Source organism: Hemiscyllium ocellatum, chromosome 32 (genome assembly GCF_020745735.1).
Source record: "Hemiscyllium ocellatum isolate sHemOce1 chromosome 32, sHemOce1.pat.X.cur, whole genome shotgun sequence".
NCBI classification, from domain to species: domain Eukaryota; kingdom Metazoa; phylum Chordata; class Chondrichthyes; order Orectolobiformes; family Hemiscylliidae; genus Hemiscyllium; species Hemiscyllium ocellatum.
In genome coordinates, this window is record NC_083432.1 from 50,568,633 (window position 1) to 50,596,630 (window position 27,998).

General features: G+C 41.4%; 1 protein-coding gene across 1 annotated transcript in view; it reads right to left on the minus strand.

Annotated features, from left to right (window-relative positions):
* The window catches only part of LOC132830958 (zinc finger protein Aiolos-like), a 203,648-nt gene that overhangs the window by 19,785 nt on the left and 155,865 nt on the right, over positions 1-27,998 (minus strand). Inside the window, exon 5 of the mRNA XM_060848921.1 lies at positions 25,350-25,466. Coding sequence (XP_060704904.1) covers positions 25,350-25,466 — 117 coding nt within the window. The remainder of the gene's footprint in view (positions 1-25,349; positions 25,467-27,998) is intronic.

Consider the following 27,998-nt stretch of genomic DNA (forward strand, 5'->3'; position numbering starts at 1 on the left):
CTAAAGGCTACATCTTGTCTCGGTGACCATTTCCAACGCTCACCTATTCTTAATAGCACATGTAAGGGTGCCAGGATAGAGGCTAGGTTATACATAAATTTTCTGTAATAAATTTACCAACCCAAGGAAAGACCCAAGCCCCAGTACAGACTTTGCCTTCACTTTATCTTCCAGTGGATGTAACCCGGTCTTGTTGATTCTGTAGCCCAAGGAGGTCACTTGGGTGAATGGAAGACATATTTTTCCTTTCTAAGGCATATACCTGCCTTGGAGAAATGTTTAAGTACTAAGTCCAAGTTTTCTAAATGCTGTTTATTGGTCTTCCTGTTATTAGCACTTCCATCTTGGGGCAGCTCTTGTAAAATATTCCCCAATGTCCACTGGAAAATAGCACATGGTGATGATACTTCAAAAGGCAGTCTCATATATCAGATCAAACCCCAATGGGTATTAAATCTAGCATACTTCTGGGAATCCTCATCAAATCGCAATTGCAGGTACGGCTGGCTCCTGTCCAGCTTTGTGAAGGGCAGCTACAGTGCCAGTTTTGTACATAAGTCCTCAATATGAGGGATTGTGTATTTATCCAGCCATGAAGAGTAATTTACCATTTGTTTGAAATCCCCACAAAGGTGAACTGACCTGGTGGGGTTCAAAATCAGTATGATCGGTGTTATCTATTCTGTAAACTGTCTTGATGATTCCTTTGCTTTCCAGCTTCTGATTTCTGCCTCTACTTTTGCCCGTAAGGCATTGGGTGGGCCTTACAGAATTAGGGAATTGCTTTTGGTCAATATGTAAGGTGGCCTTGGCTCCTTTGATAGTCTTTGGACCTGCCTGAAAAACATCTGAGTATTTAATCTGGACTTCACTCAGGCAGCCATTTTTTAAATCGAAAAATGTTGAGCCAATCAAGTTGAACTTTTCTCAATCAATTTGGTCTCATCAAGCATGGGCCCAAGCCTTTTACTACACTCTGAGGTAACTGAACCAGTTGCTTCACATAAGAGACCAGAACCGAAGTTGTACCCTTATTCTGTAAAGATTTCCTGGTATAGGTTTTCAGCTAGCCGAGTCCTTATGCAAACTTAAGGGTTGGAGTCCAGAGTGAATTTTGTTAAAGACTGGTTACACAATTACGGCCATGCAGGTATTGATCTTCATTTGAACTGGGTGACCATTTAACCAGACACTTAGTTTGATTGGTTCTGATTTTACTTTTTTTTCATTTATTTGTGGGATGTGGGTATCACTAGTTGGCCAGCATTGGTTGCACGTTCCTTGTGAAGGTAATGATGCAGCCCATTTGATATGGGTAGACTCACAACACCCTCAGGGAGGGAATTCCAGGACTTTGACTTTGCGACACTGAAGAAACGGCGATATATTTCCAAGTAAAGATGGTGAGTGGCTTGCAGAGGGTGCTATTCCAATGCCTCTGCTGCCCTTGCCCTTCTACATGGAAATGGCCATAGATTTGGAAGGTGTTGTCTAAGGATCGTTGGTGAATTTCTGCATCTTGTAGATGGTTCAGGCTGGTTCTACTGAATGTTGGCGGTGGAGGAAGTGGATGTTTGTGGATGTGTGTTGCTTTGTTCTGGATATTGTTGAACTTCTTGAGTGTTGTTGGAACTGCACCCATCCAGGCAAGTTGGGAGTACTGAATTATTCCAAACTGTAGGTGGTCTTTCCATGGTGTACACTCTCCTGCATATATACCTCTGAATTTTCTTATTCCATTCAGGCCCAGAGGGACACTTACTGTTTCAAGTCCACATACTGGTAGCAATTACAGTGGCCTATCAGTCTGGATCCTTGAGAAATCTTAACCATGTAGCTGACACTTGGCTTTGTTTTGGGGTTTTTCTGTGGGCTGAGTTCACATCTTTCCTGTAGTAAAGTGACCAGAACTGCACTCGGTACTCCAGCTGTGGCCTGACCAATGCGCTGGAGAATTCAAACATCACCTCCTTGCTCTTATAATCTATGCGATGACTGATGAAAGCAAGTGTCTCATATGCTTCCTTAACTATCTTATTTATGTACTCTGTGAATAATTATCCCAAGATCTCTCTATTCCTTGAAGCTACTCAGTGTCCTGCCATTCATTAAACACTTCCTCATCTTATTTCTTCTTCCAAAATACATCACCTTGCACTTATCAGGGTTAAATACCATATGCAACTTCTTCTAATTTCTGTGTTAATTCCTACTGGTATCTAGCTGTTCCTATTTCTGCCAGTTGCACTAGCTGCCAGTTTTTTTCTGCTCTGGGTTTTGCCATTTTATTGCCATGTTTTGCTCACTGGTTTCTATGAGCTGAAACTATTTGTTCTGATCTCTGATTCATTCTGATTGGTTTTGTGCACTGCTGCATTTTCTGCTGTACTCGCTTTAGTACTGAAACATGGTGGAAGACTGCTGTTTGCTTTTGTTTAAAGTTTTGCGCCAGTCCAGGTGATGCTGGGTGTTGGCCCCACTGCTCAGAGCAAAGATTTTTTGGTTTTATCATTTCTGCTATGGTGTGAGCATGCTCAGTGGCAGACATGGAGTCAGACTTTGTAACTAGAATCCTTTATTGAATTACGTACAATATAAACATAGGAGGAAAAGCAGGCCACTTGGGTCAGCAAGTCCAGTACACCATTCAATGAAATCACTGTTGGTCTGATCACCTTCAACTCAACTTTCCTACATGGTCCCCATAACCTTTAGTTCTCTCGTTGATTAAAAATCTCTTTATCTCAGCCTTGATTATACTTAATGATTTGCCTTGACAGCCCTCTGGGGTAAAGAACTCCACAGCTTCACTACTCTCTGAGAGAAGATACTCCTTCTCATCTCTGTCTTAAATGGGTGACCCCTTACTCTGAGATTATGCCCTCTGGTCCTAGAATCTCCCACAATGGGAGAAAACTTCTTAGCATCTATCCTGTCAAGCCCTGTAAGAATCTTTTCATTGAAGTTTAACAAATTCAGCAGTTTCAATGAGGTCACCTCTCATTTTCCTAAACCTCAACGATTACTGGTCTAACCTGCACAACTTTCCACATAAGAAAATCTTTCCATTCCTGGGATTAGCCTAGCAAACCCTCCCTGGGTTGTCTCCAATGCCATTGTATCTTTTCTTAGATAAGGGGACCAAAACTGTTTAGAGACTTTGGTGTGGATAACAAGAACAATGAATTGGACTGGGTCAACACGATGATACTAGGACAGGCTAAACAAAGAACAGCAGGAGAATTCCTGGTAGCACGGTACTCGCCTTTGGACTCCATCAACATACACAATGACCTGGGCCCAAAATACAAATCACTGCAATGGAAAACCAACCGGAAACAGCTCAAACTGAACCAGATCAATTCAAAGTGGAACAGTACAGCAGCTTCACAGAAGGCAACACAGTAATGATGATGTCACCTAGAAAGGAAGCAAAACGTCTTCCAACAAACCCACCAGCTCAGCAAACGGACCAACAACAAATTCAACCAGCTCCCAAACCACAGATCTTTAACAAATCCTTAAACTGCAATAATATGAAGTGCTAAATCCCTTGCCAATGTTAAATCTGGTGATGAAAATGAAACTGATTAACTACACCCAGCTTGAAAATTTATTCTTGCTGGTGCAATTCCTCCATCCACTCACTGACGTTTCCTGGTTTGTGTTCTCTCCAATTGAAGGCACGACATATGACATTGAAGAACTGATCCAAGACTTCTTTGAATTCTGAATACCTTCTCAACCACACCAACCTTCTGACTAGATAAGAAGATAAAATCTAACCATCTCCCCATGACATTTAATGACATCATCGTCACTAAATACTCCTATTTAACATCCTGACCAGAAACTGACCTGAACCAATATAAACACAATGCTACAAGAACAGGTTGATTGCTAGGAATTCTGCATCAGGAGGCCTCCTATCTCCCTAATGCCTGTTCATCATCTACAAGGCACAAGTCAGGAGCGTGGTACACTCCTTATGCCTGGATGAGTACAGCTCCAGCAACACTCAAGACACACAACACCATCCAAAACACAGCACCTCACTTGACTGGCAGCTCATCCAACACTTTAAACGTTAATGCCCTTCACTACCAGGGCACAATAACAGCAGTTTGCAACATCTACAAGATGCACACATTAACCCACCAAGGCTCCTCCACCAGCACTTTCCAAATCCATGATCTCAACCAGCTAGAAAGACAGGGGCAGTAGATGCATGGAAGCATCACTGCCAACAAGTTCCCTGTCAGGCCACACACCATCCTAAGCAGCAAAATGGGGTTATGTTGCTGTTGCTTTACTGTTGTTGAGTCAAAATTCCAGAACTCCGATAGTGAGTGTGTGTACCTGCTGGATCCCTGGGCTGTTTTGCAGTAGCTTTAAGACTGCATCTTGCCACCTCCTTCTCAAAGACAATTCAGAATGGGCAATAAATGCTGGCCTTACCAGCAATACTCATATCGCCTGAATGAATAAATTAAAGAAACTATCACAGCAAGCTACAGAACATGACAGAATCAACAAACACTTTCAAAAATGCTCTCATACAATTTTTTTAAAATTTGAATATATTTAATTGCTGGACTATTGCTGCAAGTTTTGAAATGAGAAATTAAAAAATGTAACCTAATGTCACATATCAGAAGTTGTGACCTATATAAAGGGATGTGATGTGATCATATCTGAATACATTGCCCTATTTAATAAAATGGAAAGTTTACATAAAGGGAAATAAAATGATCACATTTTTAACCTTTAGACTAATGGCAGGTACAGGGAAATGACAGGCTTCCTAGACTAAGTAGTCATTTTTTAAAGAAATTACAGCTACACGACCTGATGGTAAATTTATTGAGTAGGGCGTTGATTAGATCTTCCCTTCCAGAGAACATTAGATTCCTGGGATTGTTACTTCATATTCAACTCAGTCTCTAATCTATCCACAATGTTAATTAAGTTTTGTGAGGAAATACAAACACAGTCACCTCATAAAAAAGCTGGGCATTTAAACTGAAGTCCCATCAAAGTGAATACAAAAGTATTTTCTGATAAATTTGATTCCTCAAGAATCTCCAAAGGACTTGGGACCAAAATGAGAGCTGTGTGAAAACTTTCCCCAACGCTTCAATAATAATTAAACTGGATTATCTTAAGTCTTCAGTTGCTGGGAGCTTGCACCTTGGCTGCTCTTGCCTCATATCCATAGGTGGAATCATGAATTTGCAAAAAGCTTCCTACTGTGTCCTTTTTTGTCTCCAAATGAGGAAAAGTGGCTGAGTTTTGTCACCTGGAGTACTGCATATGAATTTGTAGAAGAACTATCCAAACATTTTCCCAGTAGCATGCTAACAAAGTACAAATGAATGTGCAATGTTACGACATCAGCTGTTGATAATAACCTATTTTTTTGAATATCCTTGGAACAGAGAAAGAGCTATCCTGAAAATTCAACTAAAACTATCAAAAGTGGGAAACCCAAAATGAGGATGTGAATGTCAGTACATTTGAGAGTAACTTGAGATAGTGTTAGCAACCTGAGCCTGAGCTTTTCACCTTCAAGAATTTGTTGAACTTCCAGTTAAAATAGAATAGCATCATCCATGAGTGAAGTACTGCAACAAATTAAATCTATTATCATCTTGAAGTTCGGAAACTTGCCAGAGTTACACAGCCATAATGCAGAATCTCTATCTGCGTCTGATCATGTCTGCCTTCATTCCTTTCCAAGGCAGTCATAAATCCTCGACGTATCGATTGATCAAGCAGTTCAGTTGATGCACGGTCAACAAACAGAGCCAGGAACCAGTCAGTGACAGAGAGGGCTTGTTGCTGGCTCTGTGACCGAGCGATAAAATGATGTGGACACTGGGCTAGGGAAGACAAGATCAAAAAATATAGTCAGGGGCGGTAAAACTGATTTACTTCTCTGTTCCCAGAGAAATAATTAACTTCTAAAGTCCGGTCAAATCCAACAAGTCGAACATTTCACTGGCACCTGGGCACAACTGAAAAGGAGAACTGTGGAAAACGATTTTCAGTTTCAGCTTCGCCTTCTAAAATCACTATAGTATCCAGAATAATCCCACAGGATTACCTTAACTGACACAGGACTCCTCTCTCAGTAATCAGCTGAATATAGCACATCTAGTCAGATTTCCACAGGGCCAATCCCAAGGGCACGGCATCACCAATCACATGGCTCAGTGATTCCAGACATGCTATTTCTACCTTTTTTTATTAAGACTTCACCTGGTTGCCCAAGTAAACCCCAGCAAATACAGATGCCGAAATGTTTTGCAAACATGCCAGAAATTTGCTATTGAAACTGTCCTTTTATTTTTCTGTGGAAAATAAAGTGGAATTTTCAGCTGCAATCTGTAGTGTCAACCAAGAAAACTGACTGCAGCCAACATTTGGTGCTGAGATAAAGATTGACAGTGGTAATGGTATGCAGAGCTCTTAATGGATGCAGAAAACAAGATAATGGCTAGCTACATGCATTGGCTGACTGACGTTGCCAATCAATGTCAGTTGTAATAGCATTAAAACTGCTGGTCAACATCAATATAGACTGCTGTCAAAAATACACATCCATCATTTGGTTTCTGCATGAACAGCTGATTCATCAGGTCTGCTCCAGCATTTTGTTAGGAAAATGCAGATTGATAACATAATTAAATGCACACAAATCGAAAGATGGAACAGAGCAATTTAGAATGTTCTAAAAAACTGGACTCAAACTGTTAACTCTGTTTTCTCTCCACAGATGCTGCCAGATCAGCTGAGTTTCTGTATTTCTTCATATTTCCAACCTCCTTGTCTTATTATACTTGAAGATATATGCACAACAATCTTTGAAGGTGGCAGGACAAATTGAGAGAGTAACCAGTAAAGAATGCAGAATCCTAGGTTTTATTAATAGGACCATAGAGTACAAGAGCAAAGAAAGTGATGTTAAAATTGTATCCAGCAATGGTCCAACTTCAACTGTAGTATTGTGTCTAGTTCTGGGCACCACATTTTAGGAAAGTAGTGCAGATATTAGAGAGAATGTGGAAAGGATTCATGAGAAAGGTACCTGGGGTGAGGAATTTCAGTTACGTCGACATGTTGGAGAAAACGGGTTTGATTTTCTCAAAGAAAAGAAAGTTAGGAGGAGATTTGATTGAGGCATCCAAAATCATGAGGGGTCTGGATAGAGAATGGGAAATTGTTCCTCCTGAAGGCAGGTTTGTGACAAGAGAGCATGGATTTAAGTTAATTGGCAGAAGAAACAATCGCAACATGAGGAGCAACCTTTTCACACATTGAATGTTTAGATCCGACATGCACTGCCTGAGATTATGGTGGAGGAAGGATTAATCTAGACAATAGAGAAGGATTAGGATTTTATCTGGAAGGGAAAATTTTTCGGTGCTCCAGGGATAAGATAGGAGAGTGTAAGAGGTAACTTGTTCCTCAGTAAAAGTAGAAAAGATATAACAGAATCATAGAGATCGACAGCAGATAAAAGGGGCCTTCGATCCATTGCTTTTGAGCCAGTCAAAAATAACCAGTTAACTATTCTAACCATATTTCCAGTACTTGGCCCATAGCCGTTTATGCTTAGGCATCACAAGTACACATCTAAATACTTAGTTGTGATGAGGGGCTCATGCCTCTACCACCCCTACAGGCAGGGATTTCCAGAATCTCATCACCCTCTGGGTGAAAAGATTTTTTTCTCACACTGACACTAAATCTTCTGCCCCTTATCGTAAAGCTATGCCATCTAGTCTTTGACTCCCTTCCTAAGAGGAATAGTCACTTCCTGACTACCCTATCCATGCCCCTCATAATTGTACAGATTTCAATCATATCCCCTCTCAGTTTCCTCTGCTCCAAGGAAAGCAGCTGCAGTCAGTCCAATCTCTCCTCAGGCCCAGACAGCATCCTGAAAAATCTCATCCCTCCTATAACGTGGATTCCGGAATGGGACAAATGGCCATAATAACTGTGTGAAAACTAAGAAGATTATTTAATTTCATGGATTTTTATGTAACAAGAAAGAGTTTGACCTCTTAAGCTTATCTGATGTCATATGCCCTCGAAAAAAACCGCAGCTTATTAATGCATTGGCACATTCTGAGGCAATGTTAAGAACAAATTGTTCCTGCCGCAAACTTCATTGTTTGTTGTCCAGATTTGTCAAATGTAGAATGGTGAAAAACACCAGATTCAACCACCTAGGCCAAGCACAAGTAAAGGAAAATGCTCATTTCCTGTTAGATATGTAATGTGGTTGCCTTGTGATAGAGGTATGTGCACAGAGGTAGATTATTTTGCAATCACAACTGTCTATCTGATTAACAATGATTATTATCAGAAGCAGCTGGGATCCTCTGATAATTATTGCATAAAAAGAAACATGCTTGATTTCAGGATATGTTTGGTACAGACAGCTTCAACAGGAAATAATGCCTTCTGTGCTTTGGAATTCACATTTAGAGATACTTTCCATGAAAATCTCTCATTCCATGCAAATATTTTAATTTGTGAATTTGATCTGTTTGAAATTAATGTTACAATGGCATGGATAATGAGTGATGGCCTGCCTGGGATACTGGACCTACTTTTCCTTTAATTGTGAGAGTAGCACAGACTCATTTTTACTGATTTCTGGGACTTTTTGGAAAGGAAGCTTCCTATGAAACTCCCCAGCTTTCTTCCCGGAAAACTCCATTTTTCACTTGATATTTGTCCAAAGGGAAAGATCTCAAATCAGATGCTTTCACATTATTTTAAAATAGTTAGATGTGAGCTTTACACTACAGGAATGATGAGTTCTGCTTTATTAAAACATTCTCTACAATAACTTCTGTTAAGAAATTGGCACACTTTTGGTGCCTATAGAAATAGGTATCCAGCAGTGTTACAAGAGTGAGGAGTTTAACATCACACATTGTACTGCGAGGGGTAATGAGAAGATGCAAAGAAGTCCAGCACTTGTGATGAATAATAACCCAACTATAATACAGTGCTTTTAGAAACAGCAATAATTTCAATGATTTCAGTGCTAATGTAACATCTGTCTTTCCAATTCTTCTTCTGAAATAAAGTGCACACTTTACCATTTTGGTTCCAAGTAAGAAATCAACTGCCTTTTACATGGATTTCCTAATATGTATTTAGAATGCCAAACATTTGGTCTTCCAACAAGAGGCCAATCCAAATGCTGTTGCTAAGTCAGGTTCCCTCACACGTATTCCAATTGGTCCATGGTTAAACCGACTGATCTAGTGTCACTGAGTAGCTTCACCTGATTGAAAGAAAGGGAGAATGTGGTCTGGCTTCAATGTCTCACATGCAGTAATACCTATGTACCTGTTAGCTCCATTTATGTTGCAAGCTGCAAGCAGCTGCATTAAACCTGATTTTTAAAACTGCAGCCATTCCTTTACACAGTTCCCTTATTTCAAAGCAATAATTTCTGTTTTGGTCCACAGTCAAAATATATTATAGAATCCCTACACTACGTAACCAGGCCATTCGGTCCATTGAGTCCACACCAACCCTCCAAAAAGCACCTCACCCAGACTCACCCTATCCCTGTAGCCCTGCATTTCCTAAGGCTAAACCACCTAGCCTGCACATTCCTGGACAGTATAGGCAATTCACCATGACCAATCCACCTAACCTGCACTGCATATCTTTGGACTGTGGGAGGAAACTGGAGCAGCTGGAGGAAACCCATGCAGACACAGGGAGAATGAGCAAATTCCACAGTCATCTGAGACTGGAATTGAACCCGGGTCCTGGCACTGTGAGACAGCAATGCTAACCACTGAGTTACCATGCCAACTATATCAGAAAATTAAAAAGATGCAGTCTTTACAACAGAGCAAAAGAGAACAGGGATGTTTGACACAGAGTCAGCATATTTTTGTGAAATGGAAAATTTCCTCGAGCTCTTTCAGGGTTTAAACAAAGAGAAGTTGATGAAAAGGCAAAGGTTGATATAGTGCATTTGGATTTCCAGAAAGCATTCAAAAAATTGTCTCATAAAAGTTTATTACATAAGATAGGAACTCGCTACATTGGGGATAATGTATTAGCATGGATTGAGGATTGGTTGACACAGAGAAGACAGATTTGGGATTGATGGCTCTTTATCAGGTTGAAAAGACGTAATTAGCGGAGCACCACAGGATCAATCTTAGGGTCTCAAATATATTAATAACTTGGAAGAGGGGTCTGTGTGTAATATATCCAAATTTAGGGAAGTTAAAATAATAGATGGGAGGGAATACTGTGATGAGGATGTAAGGAATCTGCAGGGAGATAAAGAGAAAGGGAAAATATTTAGCAGAGTATATTGTAGGCAAGTGTAAGGTCGCGCACTTTGGCAGGAAGAATTATATTATTTAAATGGGAACAGATTCCGATAAAATAATCTTGATGTTTTTGTGTGAAACACAAAACATTGGCATCCATGTACCACAATTTATTAAGAAGAAAAATGGAATTTTAGCCTGTATGGATGGAGTTTAAAAATGGGAGGTTCCGTTACAACTGAACAGGGTGTTGGTGAGCACCTGCAGTACTATGTACAATTTTGGTCCCTGTATTTAAAAAAGCATACTGGCACTGGGGGCAATCCAAGGAAGATTCACTTGTCTATGTTACTGATGATTATGTCTGTCGGAAGTGTGTTTTGTTGCGAATCCTAATTTGGATTGGTTGGAGCGGCAGTTAGAGGAAATGAGGAATTTACAGGAGCTGGGGAGTGTAATGGATTGCAGTTAGAGAGAGAAAAACCTCAGATACAATTAGGTAGATGGGTTACCTTCAAGAAAGGTAGGAGAGGGAGGCAGGTAGTGCAGAGGTCTCCTGTGGCTATGCCCATTTCAAACAAGTATGCTATTTTGGAAAATGCAGGGAGTGATGGACTCTCAGGAGCATGTAGCAGTAACAGCCAAGTTTCTGGTACTGAGACTGGGTCTAATGTAATGAGGGGTACATCAGGTTTCAAGTGATCAATTAAGATAGGGGAGTCTCTAGTCAGAGGCACAGACAGTTGTTCCTGCGGTCGACAGTGACAAATCAGAATGGTGTGTTGCCTCACTGGTGCCAAGATCATGAATATCTCGGAGTGAAAAATAGGAGGGTTGAGCAGATGAATGTGTGACTAAAGAGTTAGTGCATGGGAGAAGGATTCACATTTTTGGATCATTAGAATCTCATCTGGGGTAGAAGTGACCTGTATAAGAAGGATGGATTGCACCTGAATTGGAAGGGATCAAATATACTGGCAGGGAGATTTGTTCAAGCTGCTCAGGAGGATTTAAACTAGTAAGGTTTGGAGTGGGGGCGTGGCAATGGAGATAGTGAGGAAACAGATCAGTCTGTGACAAAAAGAGAAATGCTGGAAAATCTCAGCAGGTCTGCCAGCATCTGTAAGGAGAGAAAAGAGCTGACGTTTCGATTCTAACTGACCCTTTGTCAAAGCTCATTTGCTTTTATTTAGATCAGTCTGTGACCTCTACAGTTGGGAAAAGGAACAAGTCAAACAGTCAGGGCAGGCAGGAACAAAGTAGAGAATAAGGTAGGACTAATAAATTAAACTGCATTTATTTCATTACAAGAGGTCTAACAGGGAAGACAAATGAACTCAGGGCATGGTTAGGAACATGGGACTGGGATATCATAGCAATTATAGAAACATGGCTCAGGGATAGACTGGACTGGCAGCTTAATGTTCCAGGATACAAATGCTACAGGAAGGATAGAAAAGGAGGCTACAGAGGAGGGGGAGTGGCATTTTTGCTAAGGGATAGCATTATGGCTATACTTCGGGAGGATATTCCTGGGAATACATCCAGGCAAGTTATTGGGTAAAAGTGAGAAATAAGAAAGGGATGATCACCTTATTGGGATTGTATTACAGACCCACCAGTAGTTAGCAGGTAATTGAGAAACAAGTTTGTAAGGAGACCTCAGTTATCTGTAAGAATAATACAGTGGTAATGGTAGGGGATGTTAACTTTGTAAACATAGACTGGGACTGCCCTAGTGTTAAGGGTTTGGATGGAGAGGAATTTATGAAGTGTGAACAAGAAAACTTTCTGATTCAGTATGTGGATGTACCTACTATAAAGATGCAAAATTTGACTGAATTTTGGAAATAAGGCAGGGCAAGTGACTGAGGTGTCAGTGGGCGAACACTTTGGGGTCAGTGACTGTAATTCTATTAGTTTTAAAATAGTGATAGAAAAGGATAGACCGGATCTAAAAGTTGAAGTTCTAAATTAGAGGAAGGCCAATTTTGACGGTAATAGGCAAGAACTTTCAAAAGTTGATTGGGGATGGATGGAAAATGGGAACCCTTCAAAAATGAAATGATGAAGAGTCCAGAGACAGTATATTCCTGTTAGGGTGAAAGGCAAGGCTGGTAGGTGTAGAGAATGCTGGATGACTAGAGCAGTTTTGGTTAAGAAAAAGAAGGAAACATATGTCAGGTATAGACAGCAGAGATTGTGTGAATCCTTACAAGAATATCAAGGCAGTAGGAGTATACTTAAGAGAGAAATCAGGAGGACAAGAAGGGGACATGAGATAGCTTTGGGAAATAGCGTTAAGGAGAATTCAAAAGGATTTTATATATACATTAAGGATAAAAAGATAACTAGGGAGAGAATAGGACCCCTCACATATCAGCAAGGCAGCCAATGGGGAGTTACTAAACAAGTATTTTGTATCAATGTTTACTGTGGAGAAGGACATGGAAGATATAAAATGTGGGAAATAGATGGCAACATCTTGAAAAGTGTCCACATTACACAGGAGAAGGTGCTGCATGTCTGAAAACACAAAGGTGGATAAATCCCCAGGACCTAATCAGGTGTACCCCAGAACACTGTGGGGAGCTAGGGAAGTGATTGCTGGGCCCCTTGTTGAGATATTTGCATCATCAATAGTCAGAGATGAGGTGCCAGAAGACTGGAGGGTGGCTAACATGGTGCCACTGTGTAAGAAAGGTAGTAAGGAAAAGCCAGGGAAAACAGACAGGTGAGCTGACATTGGTGGTGGGCAACTTGCTGGGGGGAATCATGAGGGACAGGATTTACATGTATTTTGACAGGTATGGATTGATTAGGGAGAGTCAACATGGCTTTGTGTATGGGCAATCATGTCTCTCACTAACTTGATTGGGTTTTTTGAAGAAGTAACAAAGAGGATTGATGAGAGCAGAGTGATGGACCTGATCTATATGGACTTCAGTAAGGCATTCGACAAGGTTCCACATGGTAGACTGATTAACAAAGTTACAGATGGAATACAGGGAGAATTAGCCATTTGAATACAGAACTGGTGCAAAGATAGAAGACACAGGGTGGTGGTGGAGAGTTGCTTTTCAGACTGGTGGCCTGTGACCAGTGGTGCTGGGTCTGCTGCTTTTTGTCATTTATATAAGTGAATTGAATGTGAGCATAAGAGGTATAGTTGGTAAGTTTGCAGATGACACCAAAATTGGAGGTGTAGTGGAAAGAGAAGAAGGTTACTTCAGAGTACTATGGATCTTGATCAGATAGGCCAATGGGCCAAGGCGTGGCAGGTGGAGTTTAATTTAGATAAATGTGAGGTGCTGCATTTTGGAAAGGCAAATCAGTGCAGAATATCATACACTGAATGGTAAGGTCCTAGGGAGTGTTGCTGAACAAAGAGACCTTGGAGTGCAGGTACATAGTTCCTTGAAAGTGGAGTCGCAGGTGAATAGGATAGTGAAGAATGAATTTGGTTTGCTTTCCTTTATTGGTCAGAGCATTGGGTATAGGAGTTGGGAGGTCATGTTGTGGTTGTACAGGACACTTTTGGAATATTGTGTGCAACTCTGGTCTCTCTCCTATAGGGAGGATGTTATGAAACTTATAGGCTGGAGCTGTTTTCCCTAAATGGGTATATGAGTAGGAAGGGTTTAGAGGGATATGGGCCAAGTGCTGGCAAATGGGACTGGATTAATTTCGGATATCTGGTCAGAATGGACGAGTTGGACTGAAGGGTCTGTTTCCATGTTGTACATCTCTATGACTCTATCACTCTATCCAGAGCCCACAATAACCTTTGACAATACTCCTCACTATCTGCAACTCCATAATTTTGGTGTTATAACAAATCTAGAATAGCTAAATGGGCTTTTATTTATTAGAGTTTAGAACAATGGAGCGATCTAATTGAAACATACAAGATTCTGAGGAGGGTTGACAAGGCAGATGTTGAGATGCTGTTTGAACTGCTAGAAGAATTTTGAAAAAGGAGACATAGTCACAAAATAAGGGGACACTCATTTAAAATGAGAAGGAATTTCTTCTCTCAGAGGATAGTGACTGTCCAGAATTATTTCATATTCCAGAGTCTCTCCTTCAACACATACAGGAACTGAAACATTTTACTGACCACAAATAAGTAAGCAATAACTGTTTCAGACACAACCATCATGTCCCGCCTTAACGGAAGGTCAGATACAGTAGAGGTAGTGTTACTGTGGTGTACATTTGGGAGAAATTTGGCCTGGCAGCTCACAACATTGAATTCCGAACCCATGAAGTTTCATGCCTTCAATTCAAATATGGGCAAGGAGACCTTCTGCTGATTACATTTTATGTCATGCCCCAATCTCAGCTGATGAATCAGTAATCCTCCAAGTTAGACACCACTGAGAGGAAGTACTGAGGGTGGCACAGGCACAGGGTGCCCTTGGGGTGGATGTGCATCACCAAAAGTGGCTTGGTAGCATCACTCCTGACTGAGCTGGTTTAGTCCTGGAGGACATTGCTGCTCAACTCAGTCTATGACAAGTTGTGAGGGAACCAACTGGAGAGAAAACCTACATGATCTTGTCCTCGGCTAATCTACCGTCACAATGTATCTGAACATTGATGTTTAAGTAGCAGCGATCACTGCACAGTCCTTGAAGAGAAGAAACCCATCTTCACATTAAGAATGCCTTCCATGGTGTCACGTGGCACTACCATCATGCTAAATTGGATAGACCTCAGGCAGATCTAACAGTGAATACTGGGTATACATCACTGTAGGAGAAAGTGAGGACTGCAGATGCTAGAGACCAGAGCTGGAAAATGTGTTGCTGGAAAAGCGCAGCAGGTCAGGCAGCATCCAAAGAGCAGGAGAATCGACGTTTCGGGCATGAGTCCTTCTTCCGCCTTTCCTGAAGGCCATCAGCAGCAGCTGAATCGTATTGATTCATAATGTGGAGCCCAGCATATCCCTCGCCTTACCGCTGCTATCAAAATAGGATGTCAACCCTTGTTCAATGAAGAGTGCAAAAGAATAAGCTGGGAGGAACACCGAACACACCTAAAAATGTGAAATCAATTTGATGAAGCTACAGTGTAGGTGTAATTATTGGCCGATTGTTGAAAACAGCAAATGATACACAGGACTAAGTAACCCCATAGGCAATGGAACAGATCTAAATTCTGCAGTCCTACCACACCCAGTTGTGAATATAAGTGGAGAAATAAACAACTAATACAAGGAGATTCACAAACATCCCATTTACTAAATGATGGGGAGTCCAACACAGCCGTGCAAAGACTTAGGCTGAAGCATCCACAAGTGGGGAGGAAGTGCACAGTGATAATTTCACTGGATAAGTAATCCCAGAATCACAGGCCCCTTCTGGGTTTGAATCTCACCACCACAGAGAGTGAAATTTGAATTCAGTAAAAATCTGGAATTGAAAAATGCTAGCCCAATGATAACCATGTAACCACTGTTGATTGTTGTAAAAATGCATCTGGTTCATTAATGTCCTTCAGGGAAGGATTTCAGCCATCCTTACCCAGTCTGGCCTGCATGTGACTCTAGAGCCTGACAATATGGCTGATTCTTAACTCCCCATGGGCAATTGATGCAACACCCACTCCCCTGAACAAATTTTTAAAATTCCTTTTCAGAAGTGACGAGTGGATGATCCATTTCGGTCTTCTCCTGAGCTCTCCTGCATCCCAGGTCCCAGCCTCCTGCCAGTTCAATTCACTCCATGTGTTATCAAGAAATGGCTGAGGGCACTGAATACTGCAAAGGATATCAGATTTGACAATATTCTGGCAATAATACTGAAGACTTGTACACCTTTAGCCAAAGTTAAAAATCACACAACACCAGTTATAGTCCAACAGATTTGTCAGACCTGTTGGACTGTAACCTGGTGTTGTGTGATTTTTAACTTTGTACACCCCAGTCCAACACCTGCATCTCCAAATCATGACCTTTAGCAAGCTGTTCTAACCGAGTCAGAAGTCACACAACACCAGGTTATAGTCCAACGGGTTTATTTGAAATCACAAGCTTTCAGAGGCGCTGCTCCTTTGTTAGGTGATCACAGACATACATGACCTGGAGTTTGCAGATTACAGCATTATTGTTGCCTGTTCTGCACCAGATTGGCAAGCCATTCTCAAACTCTTCAATTCTGTATATAGGAAACTCAGTTTGTATTTGAATATTGCCAAAATTCATAAATAATTTTGCATCTGATCAGTAAAATATTTCAGCTCCTATATATGTTGAAGAGGAGTATATGGAATATGTTGAACACATCCCAGATCTTGACTATCACCTCTCTCAAAAACCAGCATTGATAAGCGGATTCAATACCAGGTGAAACAGGAAATGCCTATTTGCTTGTTGTTACAATAGCAGGGTCACTAACGTTATCTTGCTTCTTCTCAAGCTTTTTACAAGCCTCACTTTCCTATGTCGTAATATCTGATTTTTCTTCTTTCTCATCTAACACTCAGTTTCTCCAGAACAATGGTAAACATACAAAATAAGAGCAGGAGTAGGCCATTCAGCCCCTCAACTCTGAAATCTTAGTGGATTTCTCAAAGGCCTCAAATCCTCTTTCTTTCCAGCTCCTCATAGACTTCAACTTGTCAATATTTTTGAAGTCTATCTACCTCTTCTTTAAATACTTTCAGTGATTGAGCCTCGAAAATTTTCTCAGCTATACTGTTCCAGTGTTTATGGCCAAGCTCTAGTTGCCCTTAAGAAGGTGGGGGTGAGCTGCCTTCGTGAGCTGCTGCAGTCCATGTGCTGTAGGTAGACCCACCCACAATGCCCTTAGGGAGGGGATTCCTGGATTTTGACTCAATGACACTGATGGAATGGCAATATATTTCCAAGTTAGGATGGTAGGAGATTGGGGAGAAATGTGCAGGTGGTGGTAGTGTTCCCATGTATCTGCTGCCCCTGAGCTTCTGGATGGAAGTAGTCGTGGGTTTGGAAGTTGGTGTCTATGGAGCCTTGGTGCATCTTGTAAATAGCAACAGTATGTACTATTGAGCACTGGTAGTGGAAGGAATGGATGTTTATGGATGTAGTGCCAATCAAGTGGGCTGTTTTGCTTGGATGGTATCAAGCTTCTTGAGTGTTGCTGGAGCTGCACCCATCCAGGCAAGTGGGGAGTATTCCAACACACACTCACCTGTGCCTTGTAGACAGTGGACAGGTTTTGGAGACAGGAGTTGAGCTATTTGCTGCAGGATTCCGATCCTCTGGCCTGACCTTGTAGCCACTATATTTATGTGGCCAGTCCAGTTTAGTTTCTAACCAATGCTAACCCCTAAGATGTTGATAAAAGGGGGCAGGGATGATAACGCAATTGAATATTAATTGGATTGTTGGTTGCCGGTGACGGTCAATTCCTGGCATTTGTGTGATGCAATGTTAGTTGCCACTTTTCAGCCGGTACTGTTGCATTTGAACATGAACTGCTTCAGGATCTGAGGAGTCACATATGGTGCTGAAAATTGTGTATTCATCAACAAACCTCCCATTTTTTACCTTATGATGGAGGGAAGGTCATTGATGAAGTAACTGAAGATGGTTGGGCCGAGGACACTACCCTGAGAAACTCCTGCAGAGATCTCCTGGAGCTGAGATGACTGACTTCCAACAGCCATAACCATCTTCCTATGTGCCAGGTAGGACTCCAGCTGTTCGCCCGTTGATACCCATTGATTCCAGTTTGCTAGGGTACCTTGATATCACATTCAATAAAATGCATTCTCAACCTAAAGGCCAGTCACTCTCGCCTCCCCTCTGGAATTCTGCTCTTTTGATCATGTTTGAACCAAGGCTGTAATGAGGTCAGGTGTTGAGTGGCTTTTGCGGAACCCAAACTGGGCATCACTGAGCAGTTATTGCTGAGCAGGTGCTGCTTCTTAGCACTGTTGATGACACCCTCTTTCACTTAAATGATAATTGAGAGTAGACTAATTGACCAGTAATTGGCCAGGTTGGATTTATCCTGCTTCTGTGTTAAGGACAAACCTGGGCAATTTTCCACACTGTCAGGTAGATTGCCTGTAAGCTATAATTCTCATGAGTTCGACTATGCCAAACTATTTCTTGATTAGCATGTGGAACAGCTCCTCTCAGTTTTGGTTCGTGCCTCCAAGTGTTAGTAAGGGGTCTTTGCAAAGTTGATAGTGGTGGGTGTAGATTGTCATTTTGAGGGGCAAGTGATCTACATGGTTTAATTCATACTTGACTACTTTGTGGCAATTTGGCACAACTGACAGGCTTGGTAAAATCAAAAGAACTATTGGTGCTGGAAATCAGAAACAAAAAGCAGAAATTGCTGGAAAAACTCAGCAGGTCTAGCAGCATCTGTGGAAAGAAATGAGAGTCAATGTTTCGAGTTCAGTGACCTTCTTCAGAGAAGGACACCAGTGAACCTGACACGTTCTCAGTAATTCTGTTCTATTACGTCACATAATTAAACATTGCTTCAGTTTTCCGGCACTTCTATTTTCCATGGTAGGTACAAGATAACCCTGTAATCTGACAATTATATTTCCAAGTTTAGATTTTATCTTCTCTCACTTTCTGATGCACTCTTTATTATGTCTCATGCTCAAAAAAGAAATAACATATTTATTGAGTGCATTTCACAGCCAATTAAATGCTTTGAATTGCAGTAACGTATGATTCATTAAATGTGTTGGCCAGTACACATGTGTTAGTCATGTTAGGATGTTAGTAAAAGTGCTCTTGTCAAAACAGTGGGATTTTTTTTACATCCAGCTGAGAGTGCAGACCAAGGGTAGAATATTATTGGGGTGTGAGTGAGATGTATGGCAGAATTGGGCAATTAGTCCAGTGAGGCCTATCTTAACATCAGGAGAAACCCACTGCACCACCGTGGCAAAGGGAGATTCTCAGTTGGCAGTGATGAGCTGTCATTACACCCTGGTTATTGCATGTTAAAAAAACCCTGTTAACAACACAACTTGCCTCATTAATATTCAGCCTTCCATCTTGCCAAACTGCCAAACTGCCAAACAAGCTAGATGTCAAGAAGATGCAACATGTAACAGAGAATGCATCTGGTGAATTCAGCTTACTGCTTTCTTCGAATGACTTCCTTGTTGAAAACCAGATACCAACATCTCAGGGCACACTCAATAGACACTGGCTACATGCAGGAGACAGTGAGGTCGGCAGATGCTGGATATCAGAGTTGAGCATGTGTTGCTGGAAAAACAAGCAAGTCAGGCAGCATCCGAGGAGCAGGAGAGTCGACGTTTCGGGCTGGAGCCCTTTATCAGGAATCCAGCCCGAAATGTCAATTTTCCTGCTGCTCGGATGCTACCTGATCTGCTCCTCGGATGCTGTCTGACCTGCTGTGCTTTTCCAGCAACATACTCTCAACACTGGCTACATGCACCCTAAGTCATGGAACACTGGCATTTGACATGTGCCAGCCTCTAAGAACCCACAGCACATCTCCAATGCACTTCACTTTAATGTGGCACCTCTGGCTGTACCAACAACTAGCGTGGACACTGTGCACTTGGGACACACACCCAGTTCTTGGACTGGAACAGGCAGCAACTCTGAGTGGTTTGCTTGTTGTCACAGCAATCATTCAGTTTAACTGGAGCTGGACGCTCAGATCATCCCTGCCTTGCATTGCTGTACCTTTTCGCAATTTGACTCTTCATTCAGAGATGCCAGGCTCATAATATAGCTATTTTGCCATGCTGTTTAATGCAGAGCCAAAACCTGGCATGAAGCCAGTATGTTGGCATGGTTGCCAGCAGATCTCTGTCAAGACAAGGAGGCCAGCCTTTGATCGGGGTAACAAAAACAGAAATTGTTGGAAAAGCTCAACAGGTCTAGCATCATCCGTAAGAGAAAGCTTTGTTTTTTTCAGCAATTTCTGATTTTGTTTCTGATTTCCAGCATCTGCAGTTTTTTTTGTTTTTTCTTCAAACGTCTTGACATAGAGAGTCTCTGATACCAGTTCAGGTCCCTCCTGGGTGGTCAGTCAGGATGCTTTCCTGATAAGGGGAGAATAGTCAAATGATAGGCAGCATGCCACTGATCTTGATTCCTATTCTGGGCTGTTTTCCACATGAACTGAGAGAGACAAAAACAGAAACTGCTGGGGAACCTCAGTAGGTCTGGCAGCATCTGTGAAGAGAAAGCAGAGTTAATGTTTCGAGTCCAGTGGAGAGGGTCTCAGGACCTTAATGTTGATTCTCATTCCTCTCCACAGGTGCTGCCAGACCTGCTGAGGTCCTCCAGCAATACTTATTTTTGTTTCACATTTCCAACTTCTGTGATTGTTTGTTTTTTGGAATTGGAGCGAGGCAGGTGTTACAGAAGATGAAAGTGGGTGGCACATCTGCTACTGTTGGTGCTCACGGGAGGTGTTCTGACTAAGTGAGTAGGCAGCACAGAGGGCAATGCAGGATTAGTGGCTTTCAGAGGTTGGGGTGAGGGTGAGGGTGAGTGGGCAAAATATAGCAGGCAATAGTGAGAGTGGTTGAGCATGAGCTTTGGTGGGCAGTAGTACAGTAGGAGAAAGTGTTTGTGTGAGATAGCAGAGAAAGAATGGCGTCACTTCTGCTGGCCGACAGAAGAGGGACACTGACATTCTTCCTATAATGCTGGACAATCCCCCAGGTAACTGAAACTGCTTTAGCGCAGATGGCAACCTCAGACCAGGCTGACATGGTCTGGCATTGTATTATGCATGGCTGGTCCAGGGGGAAGAGGAAGTTCTGACTCTGCACCACCCCATCCGGCAGGATCATCAGGTCCCTGCCAACAAAGCAGGGCAGCAACGTCCACTGCCTCTATGTCTGGGGCAAATGTCAGCCACTACAGACAGCAGCTCCAGACTGAAAGTGGTTGTAAATGAGCATTTCAAAATGGCACAGACTCAAGGGATGTTGATGAATTCTGGGATATCTGCTGAGTGTTGAGTTGTTTTGGGAATGGCATGTCGTAAGATAGTGTAGAAATCAAGCACGACAAATGCCATAAGGGCAGAGTATATAATCAATGAAGCAGAATTTTGGTTTGTATGGTGAGAAAACTTGCCTGGCCTCATGGCCAGAAACGCCCCAAAAACACAATTCAACTCAGGCTGAACAAAAAGAAGTATGACTCAACTCCATGTCTTGGTTTAGTGCTTAAATTCTGAAGCTTCAAATCAGGCTCAAACCCATGAACGGTCTGACTCAGAGGCAACAGTGCTAGCACTGAGACAAAACAGACACAGTACATGATAATGGTCCCTAGTCTTTGAATTTTCTCCTTTGTACATCTTCAGTGTCCCAATCTTCCTTTGTATATAGTGTTTTTACACCAGCTTGAAATAAAGAAATTTTACACAAATCTATTAACCTCTACACAACAAAAATGTTAAATCAACTAAGTAAAAAGTACACAATTGGTATAAAGAGCAAAAACCAATCACAGATAACCAACCTTTTGTTAAACAGACAATCTGAATTAGAATGATATCATAGGATAATTTTCTGAGTCACTGCTGCTGGTTGAGTGCGTCACCCACTAGAAGGGTTTTATGGAAACTTGGTTACTGTCCACAATTTTTGGCAAACCATGGGCAGTAATTCTGCCTCCAAATATACCAGTAAAGAGTTCCCACTAATTATACACTCACAAAACATCACCTTTATAAGTAATCATAACATCACAGTTACTCAGCCAGGAGTTCCAAACAAACTGAGACAAGATCATACTGATCTTTGAAACAGAATTAACCAATAAACTTGAGACACACATAAAAACATATGGCAACAAATTTTGGAACAAGGCTGAAAGGCAAGCAAAGTAAATAAAAAGCATTACGTTGTAAAGCTTGAAAAAGGATTTGAGTGCGTAAGTAGTGAACTCTTAATTCAGTTGCATAGGAGATTGGTTAGACTGCACATGAAGCACTGTGTGCAGCTGTGGTCTCTTTATTTGATTAGATTAGGTTCCCTATAGTGTGGAAACACGCCCTTCGGCCCAACAAGTCCACATCAACCCTCAGAAGAACAACCCACTCAGACCCATTCGCCTAGATTCACCCCTGACTAACACTACGGGCAATTTAGCATGGACAATTCACCTAACCTGCACATCTTTGGACTGTGGGAATAAACTGGAGGAAACCCACGCAGGCAGGGGAAGAATGTGCAAACTCCACACAGACAGTTGCCTGAGGCAAGAATTGAACCCAAGTTCCTGGCACTGTGAGGCAGCAGTGCTAACCACTGAGCCACCGTGCAAGATATTATTGCCACAGAGGGAGTGCAACAAAGGTTCACCAGGCTTGTTCCCAGGATGAAAAATGTGGCATTGGAAAAGCACAGCCAGTCAGGCAGCATCGGAGGAGTAAGAGAGTTGATATTTCAAGCATAAGCTCTTCATTAGGAATGTGTTATGCTCAAAACATTAACTCTCCTCCTCCTTAGAGGCTGCCTGACTGGCTGTGCTTTTCCAGCACCACACTCGCGACTCTGATCTCCAGCATCTGCAGTTCTCACTTTCTCAATGTTTCCAGGATGGTAGGGCTGTCCTATGAAGAGAGTCATAGAGTCATCCAGCACAGACACAAGCCCTTCGGTCCATGCTGACCACGTTTCCAAACTGAACTTTAGTCCCACTTGCCTGCGTTTGGCCCATATCCTTCTAAACCTTTCCTATTCATGCATTTATCCAAATGTTTTTTAGATATTGTAACTGTACCTGCATCCACCACTTTGGCTGTTCATTTCACACAAAATCCATTCACTGTGTAAAAAGTTAAACCCCTCATGTAGTTTTAAAAAGCTTTCCCCTCTCATCCTAAAACCATGCCCCTTATCTTTGAACTCCCCTACCCTTGGGGGAGAAAAACCTTTGCTATTGACATTACCTATGCTCCTCATGATTTTATAAACCTTTATAAGGTCACTTCTCAACATCCTATGCTCCAGCGAAAAAATATCCCACTCTATCTTTATAACTCAAATCCTCCATTCCCGGCAACATCCTGGTAAATCTTTCTGAACTGTCTCCAATTTAATAATATCCATCCTATAGCAGGACAACCAGAATTGCACACAGTACTCCAGAACAGGCCTCACTAACATTCTGTACAACCTCAACGTGACATCCCAACTCCTATATTCAAAGGTGTGAACAAAGGTGTGTGTAAAGGTGCTAAGCCCCTTCTTAACCACCCTGTCTACCTGAGACACAAATTTCAAAGAACTATGTAACTGAACTCCTCAGTCTCTCTGTTGTACAACATTGTCCAAGACCATTCATTGGATAAGTCCTGCCCTTGTTTGTTTTACCAAAATGAATTTATCCAAATTAACCTCCATCTGATTGGACAGACTAGGCATGTGTTCTCTCGAGCTTTAAAGAATGAGAGGTGATCTGATTGAAATTTACAAAATACTTAAAAGAGTAGACAGGGTAGATATTATCCCTGCAAGGGCAAGTCTCTAACTAGGGGAACACAATTTAAAAATAAGGGAGATTCCACTTATACTACGATGAGGAGAAATCTTTTTACTTGCAGGGTTGGGAATCTTTGGGATTCTCTCTCAGAGGGAGAAAGCGAAATTTAAAATGGCTGTGAGCTATAAGCAAAAACGATGAATTTTATTGATAATCATATTAATGCAAGTAATTTGCATTAAAATTACACCTTTAAGATGGAGCAGAACCTTCTGCTGGTGGCTGCAGCAAAGACATTTGGAACATGTAACTACCTTCCCTGCTGCTTCTCAGGAGGAAGATTCTGCCCTTGATAAAAAGCCCCAGGACATATCTGATGAGTTTTATCAAAGAAAATGTGATGATAAAATGAGTTTCGACAATGAGTTAACTTTTAAGGAGCAGTTAAAAGGAGAGGAGAATGGTAATGAGGAAGAGAGATATGATGGTAATTCCACAGCCACCAACAATGAAATGATTAAAATCAGGGCTGCTAAAAATTGATGGAAGATACCAAAACAGAGCCGGAGAAGGCCATGGAGGAATTTCAAAACTAGGGTGAACATTTTGAGTCTATATTTTAGTTATTATTTGATCCTTCGTACCCTAAGTTTTGCACTTCAGAAAAGTTTTGCATCATACCACAGAGTGGCAGAACAGAACCAGAACTGTTATGGTGCAGTGTCTGCATCAGTTCTCCAAATTAACATTATAACTTAGTACCATCCTTGCCATCCTGCAACTTTTTCCCTGTATGCATTCAGATAAATAAATACTCAGATAATCCACAGGAATTCCTTAAATTGACAGGAAAAGAGGTATTTTCAATTGTAACAGTATAGTAAACCACCAATGTGGGAGGTATTCAAAAATTGATACTTTACACCCAGAAATAGTCACTGTGTGCATCCTCCAAGCTGTGACTTGGTTTAATATTTGGGACACATTAAGGGTTGCACTTGCCTTAGAAGCAGAATATTGTAATTTGTTAGCTTCTAACTTTGGTAAATTTAGAGGAATGTATCTGTGCCGAATAGTCAAAGGAAAAGTTTGGAAGGAAAAAGTATACGATATTGAATAGAGGGTGAACAGGTTTGGAAGGAAAACTGCTACACTGAATGTTTACAAGGTGTTTAACCACAAATATTAAAAGAAGGACTTGTGTTTATATAGCACTTTTCACAACCTCGAGCTGTCCCAAAGTGCTTTACAGCCAATGAAGTACTTATGAAGCATAGTCACTGTAACAATGGAGGAAATACAGCAGCCAATTTGCATACAGCAATGTGCTACTACAATCAATTAAGTAACGAGAGATCTGTCTTTCTGTGGTGAATTCAGTGGCTAGGACACTGGCAGAATTTCCTGCTTGTCTTTATATAAACCTGACAGGTTTAACTAAATCTCCAATGAGAATGAATTTCTTTAATAAACTGGGCTACAAAAAAAAATGCAGTGTTCTGATACCAGTTGACAAATGCGAACTTTTAAAAGAAACTCTATACACCTTTTGAAAATACGTAAATATATATCCATCTTACCTGGTGTGCAGAGACCTGTACTTTCCAAGTAACTGTGACAACGATCCTTGTGTTCTTCGAGGGAGCTACGTTGCTTGTAGCTTCGTCCACAAAAGCTACACTTGTAGGGCTTATCAACTGCAATGAAAATATGCAAATAGTAAGACATCTCACAGGAATACAAAGTAAACACATGTGAGTTTAAGAGCTATTAATAGCAGTAATATTTTTATATTTAGTCAGTTAACAAAAAAATTCTCAGTAAATAGCAATCATGGTATAAATAACAGTTCCCTGTGTATGTTAATAAAGCGTTACTCAGGAAGAGAGAATGGTGTGCAGCATTAAAGCACAACCACTTCTAACCTTCTGACTTAAGTTCAAGATTTAAGGGTTTAATACTTTAGACCAGTAACTTTGATGGTGGTATTTCACATTAATGGCAGCATCAAAAGATGGAATCATAATCATGTGGCCAGTTCTCTTCAGTTAAAAAACCTGCCATTTCAGCAAACCACAACACTTCACAATTCACTGTTATATCAGTTTTTTCTGTATTTGGACTTTGGAATCCTTATGTCCCTGAGCTAGTTGTCACAATTTTTCTTTTCTTTTAATCCCCTACGATAAAATTTGTCCACCCAATTTTATCCAGAGTGTCTTTCGTTAATTCATTCTCAGATTGTAATGGCACTGCCAAAATTGATATTCATTGCCAATCCCAGGGTGCCTTGAGAATTTAATTATGGCAATTTTTACATGAGGATGATGCATCGCAATAATGTTTTTACAACATGCTGTGTGGACAAGTAGTATATTAGGCAGTATATTACAGAGGGTGGACCATGTATGGAATGAGCTGTCAGATGGTGGACACTGATAAAATTACAGCATTTAAAAAGCATCTGAATAGGTTTATAAATAAGAAGGGTTTAGAGGGATATGGGCCAAATGCTGGCAGGTGGGACTAGATTAATTTAGGATATCTGGTCAGTATGGATGAGTTGGACTAAAGGGTCTGTTTCTGTGCTATACATCTCTGACTCATGAAGCTAATTTATCATTTGTAATCCAGAAACCTTCTAAACCATTCATTTTCTTCCATTGTAACTGTTTTTGCAACTCTTTGTTATAGGAACAGGAGGAGCCCATTCAGTCTCTTGAGGTGCTTCTGTGTTCAGTTATGGCTGATCAATATCGTTTTTTAAATTCACTCATGGAAAGTGGGTGTTGCTGGCTGGCCAGCATTTATTTCCCATCCCTAGCTGCCCTTGAGAAAGTGGTGATGAGCTGCCTCCTTGAACCACTGCAGTCTGTGTGCCATTGCCATTAAGTGGAACATATCAGGATTTTGACCCAGCAACACTGAAAGAGTGGCAACATATTTCAAGTGAGGATGATGAGTTACTTGCAGGGGAACTTACAAGGGATGGGGTTCTCATGTATCTGTTGCCTTCGTCCTTCTAGATGGAAGGTGTGGTCGAAGGAGCCTTGATGAATTTCTGCAAGGCATCTTGTAGATGGTACAGCTTGCTGCTAGTGAATGTCAGTGATGGAGGAAGTGAATGCTATGGATGTTTTGCCAATCAAGCAGGCTACTTTCTCCTGGATAATGTCAAACTTCTTGAGTATTGTTGGAGCTGTACACATCCAGGCAAGTGGGGACTATTCCATTACACTCTCACTTGCGCCATGTCAATGGCAGACAGTGATTGGAGAGTCATGTGGTGAGTTACTCACTGCAGTGTTCCTAGCCTCTGACCTGCTCTTGTAGCTGATGTGTTTACATGGCGAGTCCAGTTGGGTTTCTGGTCAATGTTAACTCCGAGGATATTGCTAGTGGGGTGTTCAGTGATGATAATGCCTTTGAATGGCATGGGGAGGTAGTCAGATAGTCTCTTTTTGAGATGGCCATTGTCCGATATTTGTGTGGTGCAAATATTATTTGCCACTTGTCAGCCCAAGCCTGGATAAGAGTTCAAATCTTGTTGCATTTGAACATGGACTGCTTCAGTATGTGTGGAGTTATGAATGGTGCTAAACATTGTGCAATTATCAACAAACATCTCCACTTCTGTCCTTGAAATGGGCATTGATAAAGCATCTAAACATGGTCGAGCCTAAGATATTAGCTTGAGGAATTCCTGCAGAGATAACCTGGAGCCGAGATGACAGACTTCGAATAACTGTACAATCACAACTCTACTTATCTGCCTTAGCTCTATCTCCCTGTATAACTGTGACCAAACAAAATTCTTTCAGTCTTAACATCCATCACTTTAGTGGAGAGCGAATTATGGCTGGATGTACTGCTCAAAATGATAAAGTTTATGATGGATTTGATGAAAAATGGACAAGGACTAAACCATGCTGGAAAATGGAAACTAGCCTTGACCAAAATGACTATGCTTATCAACATGCTGCAGAATCCAGGCAGGCCGCAACTGCCAACAGAAAGTTTGCAAACAAACCTGGTAGCTCCAGATCCTACAAAACACAATCAAATTTGGGGTTGAATGGAGGCCATGGACATCGTCCTCAGCGCGATTGGAAACATCAAGGTGTGTACCAGACACTGAGGCACCTCACACCCTTATTTGGATGGCATGCACCCAGCATCTCCAGGAATGGGTGCCTAAGGACTGCCCTGCCATCAGCATGCTAATGCCT